This window comes from Pyrgilauda ruficollis, unplaced genomic scaffold (genome assembly GCF_017590135.1).
Source record: "Pyrgilauda ruficollis isolate IOZ18807 unplaced genomic scaffold, ASM1759013v1 scaffold4, whole genome shotgun sequence".
Classification (NCBI taxonomy): Eukaryota; Metazoa; Chordata; class Aves; order Passeriformes; family Passeridae; genus Pyrgilauda; species Pyrgilauda ruficollis.
Window position 1 is genome coordinate 1,693,360 of NW_024525489.1, and position 18,576 is coordinate 1,711,935.

General features: G+C 37.8%; 1 protein-coding gene across 13 annotated transcripts in view; it reads left to right on the top strand.

The window, feature by feature from the left end:
* Nucleotides 1-18,576, top strand: part of ESRRG (estrogen related receptor gamma) — a 371,095-nt gene that overhangs the window by 340,217 nt on the left and 12,302 nt on the right. For all 13 annotated transcript variants that reach the window (XM_041476974.1, XM_041476975.1, XM_041476970.1 and 10 more), the window contains one exon: nucleotides 15,455-15,724. In XM_041476974.1, the coding sequence (XP_041332908.1) occupies nucleotides 15,455-15,724 (270 nt within the window). The remainder of the gene's footprint in view (nucleotides 1-15,454; nucleotides 15,725-18,576) is intronic.

Genomic DNA, 18,576 nt, shown 5'->3' on the forward strand with positions numbered 1-18,576 from the left:
GGAAACATGCTTACATGAAGTATCTCTGGGCATACCTAACACTTCTCTGTAAAACACAAAAGCAGCTGCGATACTATGGAGTGCTTGGCTGGAGATTATCAGTCATCGCTGTGCTGAGACACAGTTGCTGTAGTATGTCATCATGCTGAACATGAAGGGAGAGAAGGAAGGTAGTGATACTAAAGATCATGCAGGGAAGAAAGTCTGTGCCTTAAAAGATGGGAGACATGAAATAAAATGTGAGGGTGCTGAGGGATAAGATGGCACAACTGCAAAAGAGTTTGTATCTCAGTCACTCTGTGGTCATTGAATATGACTGTTAAATTCTTTGTATAATTAAAAGAGATAGGAGCATTCATACATTTTGTTGCAAATTGATATGATCTTTTTTGCCAGTGATCTGAATAAGATTGTACTATAGTTTTTAATTTAGCAGATTAAGAAGCACAATTAAAATATCATTAAAAAGATCATAATCTAAACCTCTGGGGTTTTTTTGCTTATCCCTGCCAAGTTGATAACAAGAGCCGGTGTATGTAACAATTACCTCTACTACTGTAAATTTACTCTAGTTTGTGGGCTGAAGTGTTAATAAATACCTTGCAGTATTCCAGAAGGAGAAGCTTTCCATCTAATTAATAAAACTGGGAAGAGTACCCAGGACACTGAACCATATCTTTCTTATTAGTGTTGGCTTCTACAAAGGAGAATTCCTCAATCTCAACACATTAGTAAATGTCATATTCCTGGGTTGCACAGAGACCTCTTGAAAAACTGCTGATTTGCTGTGGAAAAAAAATCATAGACTTCAGAAACAATTCAGCTAGGGAATACCAAGTGTAGAAAATCAGTGTAAAGCATGGCATGCATTATAGCAGCTACGATTTGTGCCCCATTTGGTGAATATTCAAAGAGGAAACATACAATTATACCCCCATTTCTCTTCCTTTTTTCGTCTGTCCTAATGCTAAATCTTTTTCTATGTCTGAATGTGGCCTTACTGCAGTCAGTGCTTTTTTGAGACTTTGCAAAACCTCTTGTTCATGTGGTCTCTAAAGCAGGTTTCCTAAAAACACTTGCTACTCATATGTAAGGTACATGCAGCTGTTCATTAAAAAAACCCAAGCCCAAAAATCACTTGAAGAAGGAAAATGTTTTAAACCCAATACTGAAAAGAAAGTCTTTCCCAAAATTTGTGAAGTTAATTAATTACCTTTTCCTTTGCAATAATTCATATTTGGCAAAAATAAACTCTTAACTATGCCTCAGCTAGTTCTGTTTCAATGTAGTTTTCATTAAACTGCAAATTAACTTTCTGACATGCACAAAATGCCTTGCTGTACTTTATTAAAATCTTATATTAATGTTAAATTATGGGCTATTGATAGGCATTGTCTAACAGACAAGACATTGACCATAGAGGTTAAAACTTGATGAATTTCATTTGTGAAATAAAAAATTGTAAGGTGGCATTTATGAGTTTTCTCACATTATCATCATTACTTTTATTAAATTAATGTAGCAAACTGGTATTACTGCCTCAGATGGAAATAGAAATAACATCTTTGGTTTTACTTCCTGCTTGAAGTTCTTGCTCTTAAAAATTCTCCTGCTGTGTACATTTGTAGCTACTTTTAACTCTACTAATATGAATGATGGGGAGGATAAAAAAAGGTAAAGCCATAGAGTTTATGTGTGAGGTTAATGCTGATTTGGCTAAATGAGTCCACCTGATGGAAAGCAGAGACGGTAAAAGATCTGCCAGTTTGTCTACATCCATTCTTCTCAATTTTCCTAGTGCATTTTTAAACAGAGGTCTTCACCAAATTCTGATAAACTCCGGAAGTATTAGAAGGCAATTTAAAGTCTTGTCCAGGAACTACAGCCTGGTGGTGTTTGTATAGTCTAGTATGTAAATGCTGGGTTATTTTCCCCATTAAGAATGTTTATGATACTTCCACATGCACTGCAGGGAGCAGATCAGTTCACACCATGTACAGTGAATACTCACCATACGTACAGTTTCAGTAAAGCATGTTAAAAGCAGATACTAGTCCTTAAAGACCATATATCAAGCATCCTCAGCCAGAGGAACCTGAATCATGCATTCCCTTGCCTGTCTTGAAGTGCAGCTTTGTTGACCAGTGACCCTTTGTGACTCTGTTCCCTGTTTCAGAAAATATTTCTTTGATCTAACCTGGGTGGTGATGACATTATTATTTTGTCCTTCAGCAAAGACAGTTTTTTTTATATTAGAAGAAAGGACATATTTAATAAGCAAAGAAAACAAGTTAATGAGCAGGTGTTCTTTATTCATTTCTGTAGCTTTCAGAAAACCCTGGGTTTGCTCAGTACAAATGCATGCGTACACAGGCTTATGCAAACACACGCTAATACACGCACTTGCCTGCTTTTGTGGCTATGATAACACCATGGATCTTCCATATCCATTATTTTTGTCTTTCCACAGTGAGAGCTCAGTTGCTGTGATTTTGAAATTCTTACCCTGGGGCACATCTCTCTAAGCTCTTCTGTTCTGAGCTTCACTTCTTAGGAGTAGGTTTGAAACACCTCAAAGAAAGGTGGCCCAAATTCTGAGGCTTCGGTTTTTAGGAAGCTATGAACTGAGTGCTATAGGTCATGGACACTGCTGCCTTCAGCAGTGATCAGTCTCAGGGGAGGGGACATGAACCCCATAGTAGGCAGAAGCCTCAGGAAAACGATTTTGAATTCCTTATGCTTAGAGATTAGATGAAATAAGGAGGAAAAATATCCTTGTCCCCTTAATTTGGATTTGGAGATTTAATACCTGGAGCTATTCTGGCTGTCCATGTAAGCATCAGCTCCCTCTCTGAGCTCTTGGCTTCAATGAAATCCTTCAACAAGAAGTTCTCCAGTCCAGGTACTCAGAGAATGAAGAATTTCTCTTTGTCTTCCATTTTGAATTTCCTGCATTTTACTGTAGTGTTGCTTGGTCTGTGTTTTGAGACAGACAGAATAAAAGCTTTAGAACTACTTTTTATGTAATTAATTTATGTACACTTCTCCTGCATTGTCTCGTACATCACTATTTTTAGGAAGACAATTCCTGCTTTCTGAGTCTCTTTTCATAAGAGTTTTCTTAGGTACTGCTTTACTTTCTCTGAACCTCCTTTAAATCTGTCATGTTTTCTTTGGAAAGGGTCAAGCCATTCTGTTAATCTATTACAAATGAGAGAGTACAGATGGTATTTTTATTTTAACTTTTCTTGCCTTCTGAAGTGCTTTTAGCCTCAGCCACGAGCATGGCATTAGCTTCACAACTGACCGTGGGCTACTGGAATGAGTACTAATAGATGCAGTTTCCAAGCTAATGTTTTCACACTCTTCCCTGGACTTTTTCAGAACTGGTCAGGAGCTGCAGCTCTCCATTTCTTTTTCTCACCTAGAGATCATTTAGTCAGCCTTGCGTCACTCTGGAGGGACTAACACTGCATACTCAGAAGGCCTCCTGTCTTAAAGAGAGCATTGATGGAGGTCACCTCCATAACTAGGACATAAACTACATTCTGGTGTTGCAGGTACCAAGAGCGTATATAATCCCCTTGTTTCTTTAACTTGCTCTGAATTTTAGAAGTATTTTCGTTTTCAGACTGAAAATAAAATAATGTCAGACAATGTTGCATGAAATTGCATCTCTGGTGCTGCCTCCAGTGAAAGCCTATCATCTAACTTCACCTCTGTGCATCTGCTTATGATAATGCATTTAGAAATCAGGGATGGTTGCTTTTTTCAGTCTCAGAAGCAAGTGACCTGGATTCACTTTTTAAAATACAATTTCCAAACTTGTTGACTGGTATTCTTCTTTTGGAGGATAACTTGATTTGTCCACATAAATCCCCTTTGTCAAATTTGATAGATGGATAAAGTGACCCTTTGACTTCCATATAAAAATTCACAGTTCTTAAAAAATATGTGATTTTGTGAGGGAAGTGTTAAGGGGTTTTGCATCTTTAAGAAACCAAACAAATTCTGAACTGAATAACAGAGACAGAGAGAGAAGGTTGCCTTTCTGCAAGCCGCCAGCTTTCCCAAGTGTCTCATCCTCTCCCCTCTGTCATCCTGAGGCAATGTGCCTGCATTTGTGTGTAGATTTATAGTTTATCTTTATCTATGGCTTCATCTGTAGGTAGCTATTATAGCCGCCTTGCCTGGATATTGTTTGGGCCTGATAGATCTGTCTGTAGTTCATCAAAGGGGAGCTGAGTGGCTAAAAGCCATTGGGTCCAGCTGAGGATGAAATACGAGCCATCAGCCTTGGTAATGGCTGTAAAATTTCATAATTACACGGCCTTTATTACATTGCATAATGATCCTGAAGCAGTATGGAACAATTAATTAAGATTTTCAACCGTGGCTCTTTCAGAAATTAAAAGGTGCTAGTGGCTGAGAAATGGGGAAATGTCTTGTCCTAAAAGCATTAGGGATGCTTAAGAAGTACTTCCTGGGTACTTAAAAAAAAAAGGGGGGGGGGGGGGAAGAAAAAGAAGTGAAGAACAAAAGACAAGAGAAAGAAGATAACTAGTTAAGCAGCTAATGTCAGTGTAAAATTTTTGTACTTGACTGCTAATTCTTAATGTCAAAGCTGGATCTAAAATTCCTGCAATAGTCACTGCCATAAAGTTGTTCCTTTTTTTGTTCAGTAAAAATCTTCATGCCTTTTGCCCTCCCCCACCCCATTCTGTTCTAGCCATTTGTCACATTTATAGAAGTTGAGCTCTGCACATTATTAAATAAATGCATGCCGTGACTCAGGAGGAGGGTCACTTAGCTGCGTATTGGGTGTACTGACCAAGGATTTACTCTTACCCACTTTCTCATGTCTGAGGCCATTGAAATTCTTTGAAGATCTCTGCAGTTTGACAGACATCCCCAAGGAAGATTTTTTTTTCTTTACTGTTTTGATATTTTTCTTCCTTCCTTTTCATCTTGTAAATGCGGCATGTCAGATGTAATATAATACTTTCCATGAGATTGACCTCAGACCTGATCAGAAGTAATTATATTCCTAAGGTGCTGCAAAGGTGTCTCATGGATTTCTGATGTACGTACTGAAAGAAGTGTTTATATATGTGCAGAGAATAGGCAGGGAGAAACAAGAGGCCCGAAGCTGTGCGTGTGCACATTACCTGTTGTGATCACCTGCTGGGTACAAGTCTGAACACCAGCAAATTGTGACCCAGGTGGGATGTGGAGTACTCACTGTGCCAATGGCAGTAAAAGTGGTGAAGACAGCAAAAATAACCCTGGTGATCTCCATGCACCAAGGCTTTCAGGTCTTTAGGGGGAGGAATCTCCTTTTCACTGTCTTCCCTTCTCCCTCAAAACTATTTTGATTCATGCAAACTCTCAATGTAACTCTCAGCATTGAATGTTACTGTTTTTAAACTGACCAGTCATCATGTAAGGTCCTGTCATTCTAAATATTTGATGAGAAGCTAAGGTCTCTCCAAGGCACCTCTAATCATAAACTTCCTGCAGGAAATTTAGAAAGGATTAATTGTTTCAAGGAGGAGTCGGCTGCTTAAAGTAAATTCTCTTGTTGAGTCATTTATTCCCTTAATAGGAATTTTCTGATCTGCTGTCATTCTTGTTCACACACTGGGTGTCACTGCCTCTAAAACACTTGTCATTCTTTAATGGAAACAAAATAGTCATTGCAGTCAGAGCCGCAATGTCATTCCACTACCCCTTGCTGTGTTGGCAATAGTGAAAATGACATAGCGGCTCTCAGTAGGGGTAATTAAAATGTAAATATTGATATTTTATTATTTGAAATTACTTTCCAGTGCGGCATTTAATATCTCTCCATCTGTGCGGCTCTGTTTAGCGGTCACTTTAGTGCAGCTCTGGGATGCCAAGCGGCGGCTTGATCCCCGTTATGTCAAAATGCTTGTTGCTGCTTAATTTTGATATCTAATTAAGTGGAAAAGTACAGTCCACACTGTAATCCATGGCATCTTAACCAGCTGCTTGGGTATATTTAGAATTAATCTCCACTATGGAATCATCCTAATGTATGCAATTAAGAGTCTGCCGATGGCTAATTAGGTGTATTAGAATCAGGCAGCTTCCTTTTTTTTTTCTTTTCTTTTTTCTGTCTTTTTTTTTCCCTGTGTGTGGACTGTTGCAGATTTAAGACACAGCCTCCAGAGATGATCTTAATGATACATGCACACTCAACTAGGTAAACTAGAAATTTCACATTCATGTAGGAGAATATGTCTTCTCTTCCCCAAACCAAGGAGACTGTAAACATCATTTGAATTTTTTGGCATCTGCAGCACATTAAGAAAATCAACTAACCAGCAGAAAAGTTTTAAAGATTAGGAAGAGTATGGAAGATGTGTAGGACAGTGGTCTGAGCTGTTATTTTCCTGCCACACGACAAGCGGGGATATTTACTCAAAATTTTGCAACCCGAAGATTTTGCTTTGGCAATGGAAAGAGATTTTAGGCAGCTCAGCACACACAGGGTTAACAGAGATACGTTGATTGGATCGCAAGCATGGTTGTCTCCATATGCTAATACATTCCTGTATCGGATTCATATTATTCACATTATTGGGGAATTCCTGGAAACCTGACTTTGCCTGATGGAAACATGGAGGGAGCAGGGATTGCCACAGCTCTCAGGGAGGAAATGACTGGTGGCTTCTCCAGGGGAGCAAAAGGCAAACAGCAGTGACCCAGCACTCTTTGAGGAAAAGGGCTCTCAAACCAGACCTGTAGAGGTTACAAATAAAAGGCAATACGTATTAAATGCACAAGAAATCCTTTCTGTGGAAAAAAAGCCCGGAAGTTATACTTTACAATCCAGCAAACTTGGTTTTGAAGACTAATGTGCTGAAGAAACCTGAACTCTTGATATCCCCAGTCAATATATGCAATTGTTGGGAGGCTGATGCGTACAAAGGTTGAAGCAAGAAGAACCTGAACTAACACTGATTGTTGTTGCTAGTTTAGCAAGCTTCCTCTGTCAAGGTTGTCCCTTTTTTTCCCTTTTTGATTTTTAGTTTTGTTCAGCTGAGTAAAAATTAAAAAGGAGGAAAAAGGGTCAATACTTTTTGTTTAATTATGTGTGATTGTAGTTTCTTTTCTGCTAGCTGACCTCTTTGAAGGACCTAAGTCATACCACACACAGGATATGAAGATATTATGCTGGCTATTTTAAGCTGAAATGTATTACTGTTCTCTAGAACGGATTTTGGAAGAAATTCAGCCCTATTCATTGTACTCTTTATTTTTCATCTATGTTCACTTTACTAATGACTAAGTGTAGTTTTTATTTTTCCACCTACAAAGCTGGCTTTATTGTACTCATAGTCAAATACATATATCCACAACAGATTGAAGAAGAATTTGGGTGAAATCAATATTTTTATGTTGAAAATATGATTGATGATTTTTTTTATAAAGGCTCGGTTAAAGAAAATTCAGGGCCGTAAATACAATCCTGCTCCATTTTCTCCTGTGATTTCAGGAGCACACCGTATCATGATATCTGCCTCTGCTATCTTCAAAAAGGGGACAAAAAAATAAATTCCATAGTCTAGCCAAATCATAGTTGAAGGTTAAATTTTAAAGAACTAGAAGAATTAACTTTTAAGAAGCAGATGAGATCACATATGTAGTGCATTAAAAAGATCACCCTCAAGAATCTGCGAGTTCATATTGCTGGAGGAGACTTACAGCTTCACTGGGCTGTATTGCACTGCTAGTCTGAATTTTAATACTTCTTTCGTTGTCCATGTCCTAGAATTGAGAACCTCACTGCAGAGAGGTAATGCACCATGAGTCCCAACTGTCTCACATAGAGGGATAAAAAAAGGGTTAAAAAAAAAAAAAAAGGCAGTCTCCTGGAACACACTTATCAGGTGTTTCTCTGTTCTCAGAGCACCTGGTGATAAAGCGAAATACAAGTGTTTCATCTTGCATTTTTTTTAATCTAAGATTGGTGTGAGTTTGCTGTAAAGCTGTTTGAAATTGTGGAAGTTCCAAAGGGAAATCAGGTATTAATCTGTTTAATTCTATTGTCTTATATTTTCCTTTTTCTTGGTGAATACTGAGATAATAAGGTGTGAAATTAAAATTAATGGAAATAAAGAGTACAATACTTTCAACAGTATGTTCCCAAAAATGCCATTGTAAAGTACTCCGTACATGGAGGTCTTACCAATTCTGTTCTGAAGCAAGGGCAACTCGCTAGGTTTTTTTTCTCTCTAGTGGTTCACTGCATAGTGTTAGCAACTGGTTATGTGAAGTCAGGGAGACATCCTCAATCAGTCCTATTTTCCAGCTCCTCTCCATTACTAATACTAAAGAAGCAGCTCATGAGAGCTTGCATTTGAATGAGAAATAAGAAATTTAAAAGTAGCTGCCTGGAAATATTTGGGTGCTTACAGAGGGGTATCTCTGATTGCACTACTGAAATCAGTTTGAGCTGTAGTGGGTTACATCTCACTATGTGCATCTGACCCTGGGAAGAAATGACAGCCTCAAATTGCTCCTGTTTAGTGTTATCATGTAAGGTTTCACAGGGTAAAAGACAAACCAGAATATTCCTAACTGGTATTTAAATTACATTAACACCTTTTTGTATAGCTTGAGTGAAAGGTCACGCTAGACAAGCAGCATCTTCACTGTTTGTAAATGTCTAATTTGCTGCTTTTAAATTGCTGTGAACTTCACTTACTTAGTCCTGCTGAATGAATCCAGTGTTGCAAATACTTCTGACAAGCGAATATTTGCTTAGTGAGAATCCAGTGTTCATAATGGATTGAGAGGGACATGCAGTGTGAATACATTTTTATTGCCGTGCCATCTCTCTGCTGTTGTTTCAGTGAGATGAAAGTAGCATTGTGATAACAGCCCCGGGTTTCTTAGTGCTCTGTGTGGCATTTCCCGTCCTCCTGGTAGGTGTTAGTGAAAAAGTGCTTATCACAGGCATTTTTCCGTGTTATAAAATATATTTTAAAAATAAGTATATTTTATAAGAACTTGGGCATCAAGAGTTAGGAATACAAACACACTTAAAGAAAACCCAAGGAAAGTGCACAGGCTTTGCTGAAAACATCCCAGCGCTGTCCAAATGTTTTTTTTTTTCTCCCACCCCTTTTTTTTTTCCTTTTTTCTTTTTTTAAATTCGAGGCAAAGTGACTCCTGGGCACCTCTGTGAGTGCAGCCCGAGCTGCCCTCTCCCAGGGCTGCACAGATAACAGATGGCAGTCGCCACTCGTCGCGCCGCTCGCGACAGAGCCCTGGTGCTGCCTTTGCAGTGCTCTGCCGTGGTGGCAGGAGGAGAGGGGAGGCTGCACAGCAGAGCATCACCCAGGAAAGGCAGTGCTCTCACTGTGCAAAAGTTATTGGATGGAATCCATTTCTGAGCTTACCTCTAATTGCAGAACCTCAGTTCCAAGGAGTGTGGAAGCTGAACTCAGCAAACAGCATAAATCGAGTCTTTGGTTGTATTTCTGGTCACTTAGAGTCTGTGCTTTTGGAACTCGATTTTTCATTTTCAAGTCTGGGCAAATACCTACATCTTTTATTTTGTGAGATGATACCTTTCACATGAAAATTCTGACTCAGACTTGAATTTCAGCTGGTTACGGCATCATGTGCAATTATTAGCCTTTGACCAGGGGCTACATAAGCAAAGGGGTATGAAAAAAAAACCCAAACCAAACCTGAAATAATGGATTAACCCTGGCATAATGAATTGTATCTGTTTCTGTTCCAGCTTTCACGAAATTTCATCCATAATCTGGGAAATATGTTTGGTGATTAGTGAGAGCACTCTCCTTCTGTCTAATGGTTTTCAAAACCACTGAAATGTTTGTGGGTCTTGATACATATTTTTAGACTACACAGTATTTGAAATGTAATTAAATACATTTTCTCTTGAATTACTATAATAAAAAGGATCTCTTAATTCAGGTTTATGTGTGACATTCAGCCCTACATGTAGCCTAAAAAAATTAATTAATGCCATCCTCTTGGATTTTTGAGAGAATAATATCAAAGGGCAGTCAGGCTGTGAAGGTTTCCTTCAGCAAATTCTGCGATCATGTCTAGAAAACATTACATTGCCCTAGCAGAAATTTCACTGGTGAAATTTCCCTGGCGTTTGTTTACATCCCTGGAAGGCAGCTGAAGTTGCTGGATGGATCCAAGTGCTTGGCTGAGTGTGTGCCAGGGAGGGAGAGGAGGGCAGACTGACAGCTGTACATCTGAGAGTGTGCTGGACACAAATCTGATCTTGGAGTTTCTTCACATTCTCCTCAGTGCAGCCAGGATAAGACTGTTGGTTATTTGACCATGAGGCCACACACTCTCTAAATAAAGTAATCCAAGCTAAAATGTGTTTTTAAAAGTATTTAAAATACCAGTGGTGACTATACATCATTTTTTAAATGAAAAAAAAACAAAACAAACCTGTGCTGGAAACATCAGTACCCACAAAACATTTAGAAAGAAGTTAATCTATCAGAATTAAGTGTAAATAATTTAAAAATTCTACTCTTGATATTTCAACTTTGTAAATGTATTGCATCTGTAACACACTAGTGAACATGTCATGAGCAAGTGCAGCTTTGATTATAAAAAATGTAAATGAAGATATTTGAAGTACAAACCAGGGCAAAAGGAATACTTTACTCAATAAAGTTAACAAACTTTATCACACAAACAACCGGTGAAATAAATGGGAGACAATTACCAGAAAAGGCAAGCAACTCCCAGATTTGCCAGCAATTTCATACCTGGTTTGATCAAATGTTCAGATTTCTAAACACATACCAGAGGGAAAGGGAAACTCAGTCCCTGCAAAGTGAAATAAACTCTAGGATTTAAGTCTGAGTACCCTGATTGAGGCATTGCATCAAATGTTTACAGATTAAAACAATGGTAAGTCCAACCACTGCCTTTTTTTTTTTTTTGGCCAGCAGTTCTCGAAGTGCTGTGTGCAAGGCACAGATCTTACTTCGGCACTTGACCATCTGCAGCTGCTTCACTCTGGCCCCTAGTGAGTTACTGTCCATGAAGTCCATCTTAATGAAGTAGAGGAAAGGGTCTTCAGGAATATAAAAGATTTACCCTGCTTCGCATGGAGCTGTGTGCAATGTGAAATAGAGAGCAAGTGGTGCATGTGCTGATATTTGAAAAGATCTGTGGTTTAAACAGCCCTGTTGAAGGGACTGCGAACTGTGTTTGGAGCTGGTTTGGAGTGCTGAGTACTGCAGAGTGCAGTCAGCTCGATGCCCCTTGTTCCTATAATAAAAATGGTAGGGCCTTTTTACATGTTTATGTCTGCTTCCTTTGAACTTTGGGTTTACTGGTATGCAAAAAGAAAAAAAAAAAGCATATGTTCAGTTGCTCAATCAACCTTTTTTTCTCAATCCACACTCAGTGATCTCAGTGAGTCATTACGGCATAATTACAATTTGAGTGTGATACACTGTTTCTAGAAAAGTATCTATTTTTAGCAGAAGAAACACTACAGTCCCTGAAAGGAGGAGAAAGAAAGGGGAAAAAAAGGAAGAAAATCTGTAACCAGCAAATCAAGGCTATTGTTAACTGATATTAGGAGACACCCCGTAGATTTACAATGCTTGCACTCGGCCACATAAAAACCACACTGAACAGAATGCCTACCAGGGGTTAATTCATATGCCTGCGCTGCAGCCTATTTCTGTCAACACTCAGCTCAGGAAATAAACATTTATGCTTTCTGAAATGAAAGTGTATTTTTGAAGACTAGCCGTCAGATATTTTTTGCCCTTCACACTTTCAAATGCTTAGCCTTTTTTGTAAGTTGACTGCAAAGTGCATCAGTTTGCTAGGCAAAAAGAAAAAAAAATCTTGACAAGTGCCCATGGCATCATTGTCAAGCACACGAGTGTCTAGTGGAAGATGGCAGGGGGGTTGGCACAAAACATGCTTCCTTCAAGCTCCTTACCTCAGGGGTATCTGACTCTTGAGAAGCCTTTCAATCCTTCCAAATGACATTATTGCAGACTGTCATCTGGTTTATTTGGAGTGTGCTGTATCGCAGATAAACACACTGTTTAACTGCAGGTCAAGGTACAGAGTCATCCTGCCAGCAAATGCCTGAGATACATCAGATGGCACTGGCTTGGGGAGGGAGATGGACAGAGATCAAAGTTGTCACCAATATGGTACATGATAAAGGGGGAGAAAGGGGCACAACATAGTATTTTAAAATGTCATCACACAGTCTGCATTGAAAGCAGTGACCTGCAAGACTCTGAAGGATTAAGGACCCACACAACGCATGACAAAGTTCCAACCCACACCATCATGCAGCATCTCGGAGTGGTTTGGACACAGCTTGGAGATGGGGCTGGAGAGGTTAAGACTGGTCAGAAGGCTGGAAGGGTCCAAGTTGGAGACTTCTTAAAAAATAGTTACAATTTAATACCGAAAATATCCCATTGTCAGAGAACACGCTTGATCTGGCGGATTTACGTAACAAAAGCTCACAGACTCAGAGTTTGGCATGAAATAAGTATAACCTTCTCCAAACAACTAAAAATAAATCTCTGTATATAAATATATAAGCCTGTGTTATCTATTATTTTAACTGTGACTTGTTGAACACATATTAAAAGGGCATTGTTGTGATACAAGAGACATACTGGATCCTTTCACATTTTATAAAAAAACCAAACAAATCCAGATTAATTACAACTTGATTCAGCTTTGAATTCCCACGAGGGATGCCTTTAAAAGTTAAAACATGCTTTCACTGAAATGGCTTTCAAGGGAAAGTTACTTCGATGAGGAACAAAATAGTCATGTTGATTTGATTCATTATTGAAGAGTGGAACAGCATGCTTTATATTTGCCAGTTTTTCTATAATGTAAAAAATTTCTTTTGATTTTTATGTGTCATATAAAAACAACTAGTATATTTACTGCTCCAGAATGCAGATTTTTCAAGAGTGCAGTACAATAAATTATACCAACATCCCATTTTCCCCCCTCACAGGGCATATGTAATTTTCTTTGACTGTGGCACACAATAAATGTTATTGAAACATGCTATTATTTATTTTTTTAGAAAATAAAACCAATGCCAAAGAACCTGCATGAAAATAGATAAATGAATAAAAGAAGGAAGTTGGGGGTTTTCAGGAAAATAAAAGAATACAGAGAGGAATTGCAGGTTAAACTTTTTTTAATCAAAACTGATTTTATTGCTTTTTACTTAATTAAACCTCTCAGAAGTGTGTGAAACATTGTTATACTCGAAAAATTGTTAATTTGTAAATCACAGGGACAAAAGGGCTCCACTGCAACTTTAAAGTTTCTATGCACGTAAATGTCAATAGAGTGCCTTCTCCATCATCAGCACTAAATTCACATTGATGCCTCTTTTCTTCTCTGTATTGATCCTTCCATGAGAACGTAGATTTGTATCTGTTAATTAATGCGTCCTGAAACAGCGTTTGTATTAATCAGGCAGATAAGAAAAATTGGATGCCTGCACCCTCATGACAACCGTAAAAGTGCTAGCCCTGATAAAATCGTGGATGGACCTTAATAAAAAAGTTCCTCCTTCCACTCAATAAACTAATCATCCTGCTTTTAATTATTCGGCAGAAAGATGTGTGGAGATTGGAGAATGTGTAAATCTATTTACTAACAGCAATGTCTGGGAGGGAGAATGGGGCTGTCACAGAACGGTGCTGCAGGCTACAGTCTCTGTCCATCTGCTGCTGCAGAAAAACTGGTTCTTGAAAGCCAGCAAGGAACAGAAATGTTGGAGCTAATTGAAATCCTGAATTCCTCCCTATAACCTTTGAAATGATTATTTCTTCTCCATTTCCCTCTTATTTATTTTAATCACAGATGTGTTATTTTCCACTGTCACTTCTTTAAGGCTTTCCTGTTGTCATTGGATCAGGTTTTGTTGTTTTGTTTTTTGGGGGTTTTTGTTTGGTTTGTTTATTTTTTTTTTTGTTTTGTTTTTGTTTGTTTGTTTTGGGTTTTGGGTTTTTGTTGTTGTTGTTTTTTAAGGCATAGAGCTACGGTTCTATCACAGGACTCAAAAGACAGGAAGAGAAAATGAAAACAAATAAGGAGGGAGAGAAAAATGAGAGAGAGCACATGCAGCCAGTTTTATGTTTCATTTTTTATGGATGCCTGGTGGTTTGGATGTGGGCTTTTCTTTTTTATTGTATTAGTTTTGCTGCTTAGTGCTTATAGAGAAAATCTTGTTTGGAGTAGATGCCTTGCAGATTTGCTAGTTTATGATATATTCTTGCATGACTGTAACTCTCGACATTAAAAACAGAAAAATGCATTTAAGTGTAATTGAATGCCAAAAAGAATGTTCTTACAGTGGGGAACCCTGTCAAAGGACATGTAAGCAACTCCATAAACAACTAAATGAAAGCCTCAGACATGTCTTAAGACTCTTTAAGAAAAGCTTGACTAATCCCCTTTGATGATTTTATTAAGTACTTGTGGTTGATGGTGCCAACTGGCAAACTGCTGCATTTCGAAGAGGCAGGATTTTCCTGGCCTCTCCCATATTGTTTTCTAGCACCTAATGTGATTGGGATATTAGCAGTTTGATATAATAAATTAACAGGTACTATAAACAAGAGTCTAAAAGGTAAGGCAGCAAAGATGTTTGCCCTTAGTGATCCTATTAGGAGAGACAGCAGGGAGAGGGGGGGAAAAAAGCCAAGCAAAAGTTAAATTCATTAAGAGGCATTTAATAAATGTTTGGTTGCCCTCAAAAAAAGGATGGTGTGATTGATTGCTATTCAGTTGGCACTTCAGTGTGCCACCCTGTTGTTTCAACAAGTGTAGCAGTGGCAGGCACCAGGACAGAAGTGATTAGTGTCTTTTCTGAGAAGGGTGAGTGTTACTTCTCTTTTTCCTGAAGTTAAAGTTCGAGAAGAATTTTTTTATTTTTCATCCTTACCTTAATTCTATTAAAACATCAGATTTTCCCTTTTAATAAAGTTTTCTGTTTTTTCTCATAAATTATCCTTCTTTGATTGTGGTAGTGGTGGATAGAGTAGGCAGATCCCTGTTTCACAACATTAGGTTTTTACAACTAAGCACAAGTGTTTTGCAACAAAGAAGATAGCATACAAATCACAGATTGCCACTGCAATACCCCACAAATTAATATGATTTTTACAGGAAGAGCCTGCAAATTCTTGCTTATTTAAAACTTTTCTTTTGATTACAAAATGTTTCATTTTATTTTGATTCACTTTCCTGTAGTAGGATGGGGAGGAGAACACAAAAGCAGAAGAGAGAATAATAGAATGCGTGCATGTTTTGTCACAATGTGTATAAAAATAAATCAAAAAGAGGATCAGATTTCCAAATGTGCTTAATATTTTTCCTGTATTTTTATTTTTTTCATATTCAGGATTCTCCACTTTGTCTCTAGCTGACCAGATGAGCCTTCTGCAGAGTGCTTGGATGGAGATCTTGATTCTCGGTGTTGTATACCGGTCACTTTCTTTTGAGGATGAGCTTGTATATGCTGAAGATTATATTATGGATGAAGACCAGTCCAAATTGGCAGGCCTTCTTGACCTTAACAATGCCATACTGCAGCTGGTAAAGAAATACAAGAGCATGAAGCTGGAGAAAGAAGAATTTGTCACCCTCAAAGCTATAGCACTTGCTAATTCAGGTTAGCAGGGTGGCGTGACAGTTGCTACATTTTTAATCTTTCTTTCTTTCTCTTTCTTTCTTTCTTTCTTTCTTTCTCTTTCTTAATATTTTCTGTGGGTTGGTTTAAAACAGGATTTTAGAATAAGAAATTGCTAATCAGATTTTACATCTAAAAGGCAACAAATAAAGCAGTTAAAACTGAGAACAATTTTCTGGTTCAAAGTAATTGTGGAATATGTTCCTAAGGGAGTGGAGAATATTCCACTGTATTATTTGGAGAGTGTTTTACCGGCAGAAATCCCTTCAAATGAAAATAGGTGGTGTTCTCCTAAATCCATTTCATAATGCAGACATGTCTAACCATTGCAATTAAAACAAAAGAAAGGATGCTGGAGAATATGCTACATATTTTCTCTTTAAAGGGAGCTACTGATTAATTTGATAGACTAAATTCGGGATATGGGAGGAGGGAGGAAATCTATATTGAATCTCACAAGGACCACACCTTACCTTATGGATCCTTTGCATTTATGAGAGTGCTTGAGAGTGCTTCTGCAAAAAATTATTACCTGTGCAGCAAGAGTTAAAAAAAGCTGAGAAAGATTTTTTTTCTGCATTTGAATTTAAAAGTGCTGAACCAGTGAATACTGTCAGATAAGTAAAAATCGTTTGTGCTTTGTTGTTTTTCTTTTTGTGTCTCCTTAATGCTTTATTGTGGTCTTAAGTCCCTTTTAGCATTTGCATAAAGTTCACGATAGATCCCTCTTTAATGACGTGCCGATCATTAGATACCTGTGTGTCAATAACATGCTCTGATGCTATGTTCCATTGACAGTCACACCGTGCCCCTCCATCTGCTTTTGTTTTGACCCTATCTTTGAACTTTATCTTGGTTGCTGGCCAGTAGTTTTCCCTTTAATTACAAGAAGGAAACTGTCAATAAAATCTGTTAAATGGGATGCAATGAGTGGCTTGAATGGGCGGACAGCTATTTGTTCAAATTCTGCAGCATTCAAGGTATTGACAGTTTGTTTTCTGGGGCCATATGTGACGATCAATCTCAGGCTGGGCTCAGCCGCGCTGAAAAATGAAAAACCAGATTGCTTTTGCTTACTTGTGGATGACGACTTGTGATTTGGCGCGGTCCTAGTGAGATGAGACCTTCTGCCCAAATTGCCCCCCTGAGAGCCAGGACGCGTGACTGTTTTTAGAAATAATTTTTTAATTGATTTTGTAATTAACAGTTCATCTACAATATTGATGCATGAATCCTTAGATTGATAGGAGGGAAATTGTTTTCAACAATGAAGTTGTACTTTCCTATTTATCTTTGTAATGTGATTTAGCACTCTGCATTTTTAATTAGAAATATAATTCAAAAACATGCAAAGCCAAAATGATTATTAGTTTCTTTGTAAAATATTCTCCACCCCACTAACTCTGCCCTTAATTTTGGAATATTATCTTATTCCAGATTTAAGAAAATACTGAAATGCCTCTCAAAGATCAAAATTATTCTTAATTTAAGAACTATTTATAATTTTAGACCATTGTAAATAGACACTTGAGGATGTTTTGCAGCTCCAGGAAGGTTATTTCTCAAAATTGGTCATGCTTAATGATCAGAGCAAGAAAGTTATCTGCAATTAGGAGTCTAAATGGAGAAGGGCTTTTGTATTTATTTAAATTTTGTAATTCAAAGACTGAATTAGAAATACTTCTGCAGTTTACTTGACAAAAATGATGAGGCTAGCATAGGCAGATATGATGTTAAATACCACTCCCACTTTTCCCCCCCCCACCCCCAAAAAAAGAGGGAAAGATATACAGTGTTTAAGTAATAATAAAAAATAACTGCTGCCAAAAAAAAGTTTAGTCATACACTGTGCATAGAGTGTATCAAAATCATCTGTAGCTTCATTAACTTCACTGGAAATTACAACCAGGATAATGTCAGAGATAAATACAGTTCAGCATACTAAAATTCAGGGCACATTGAAGTGAAAACCTTTCCTTCCCTCATCTTCAAAGAGATAAAATTGCTGTCTTAAAATGAAACTGTTGCAAGGAGGAGTTAAAAACTAGCCCAGCCATTGCACTGCCCCTTCAACAGTGTTTCAGATGCTGACATTCAGCATTTCAGCTTCAGATTGTGCGTGCAGCGGACACCAAACTTCTGCCAGATGCAGCTACAGTAATCTGTAGGTGTAAAATAGCACCTGCAGAATTACAGCCCATCAGTGGATATCAGGCCCTTAGTGTTTCAGTTTACAAATGTTATTAAAATAAAATTTAAGTTGGATTAAATCTTTTTGTCTTTTTTTAAACAGACAAAAGCAGAACAGCTTATTTTCATGTAACTAGGAACTTGGTTAATGAAAATGTAGCTATATAAAAAAAACAAAATGCCATTAGAAAATCAACCAGTAGCAATTCACATTTTAATATATTTTTATTGCTACTTCTGCTTTCTTTAGTTTTTCAGTTTAAAATATATTAGCCTTTTTATAGCTGTGGAGAGTATAATAAGAAATCTTGGGTGTTTCAGATATTTTTGCCATATCCACACTGTCTAGAAAGATTCCCAAGTTGACTCTACTGTAAACACTTGACAAAGATGGTTCTATATCTTCGTATCTGTGTTAGTGATTTATGATACAGTGTCATAGTACTTTCCCTGCTGGTGTTTGGAGGCAGGAAAAAGAAATTGTAGATTGTCTTCATATCGATTGTATTTTGTTTGAATAAATACCACAAGCTTTGTTTTGGCCAAAAAATGTCAGTAGCATGAGCATTGAAACACACACTTTTCTTTAGGTCTACAGAGCCCATTTGTGCAGTGCTGGATGTGAGATAATCCTGCCATTTGGT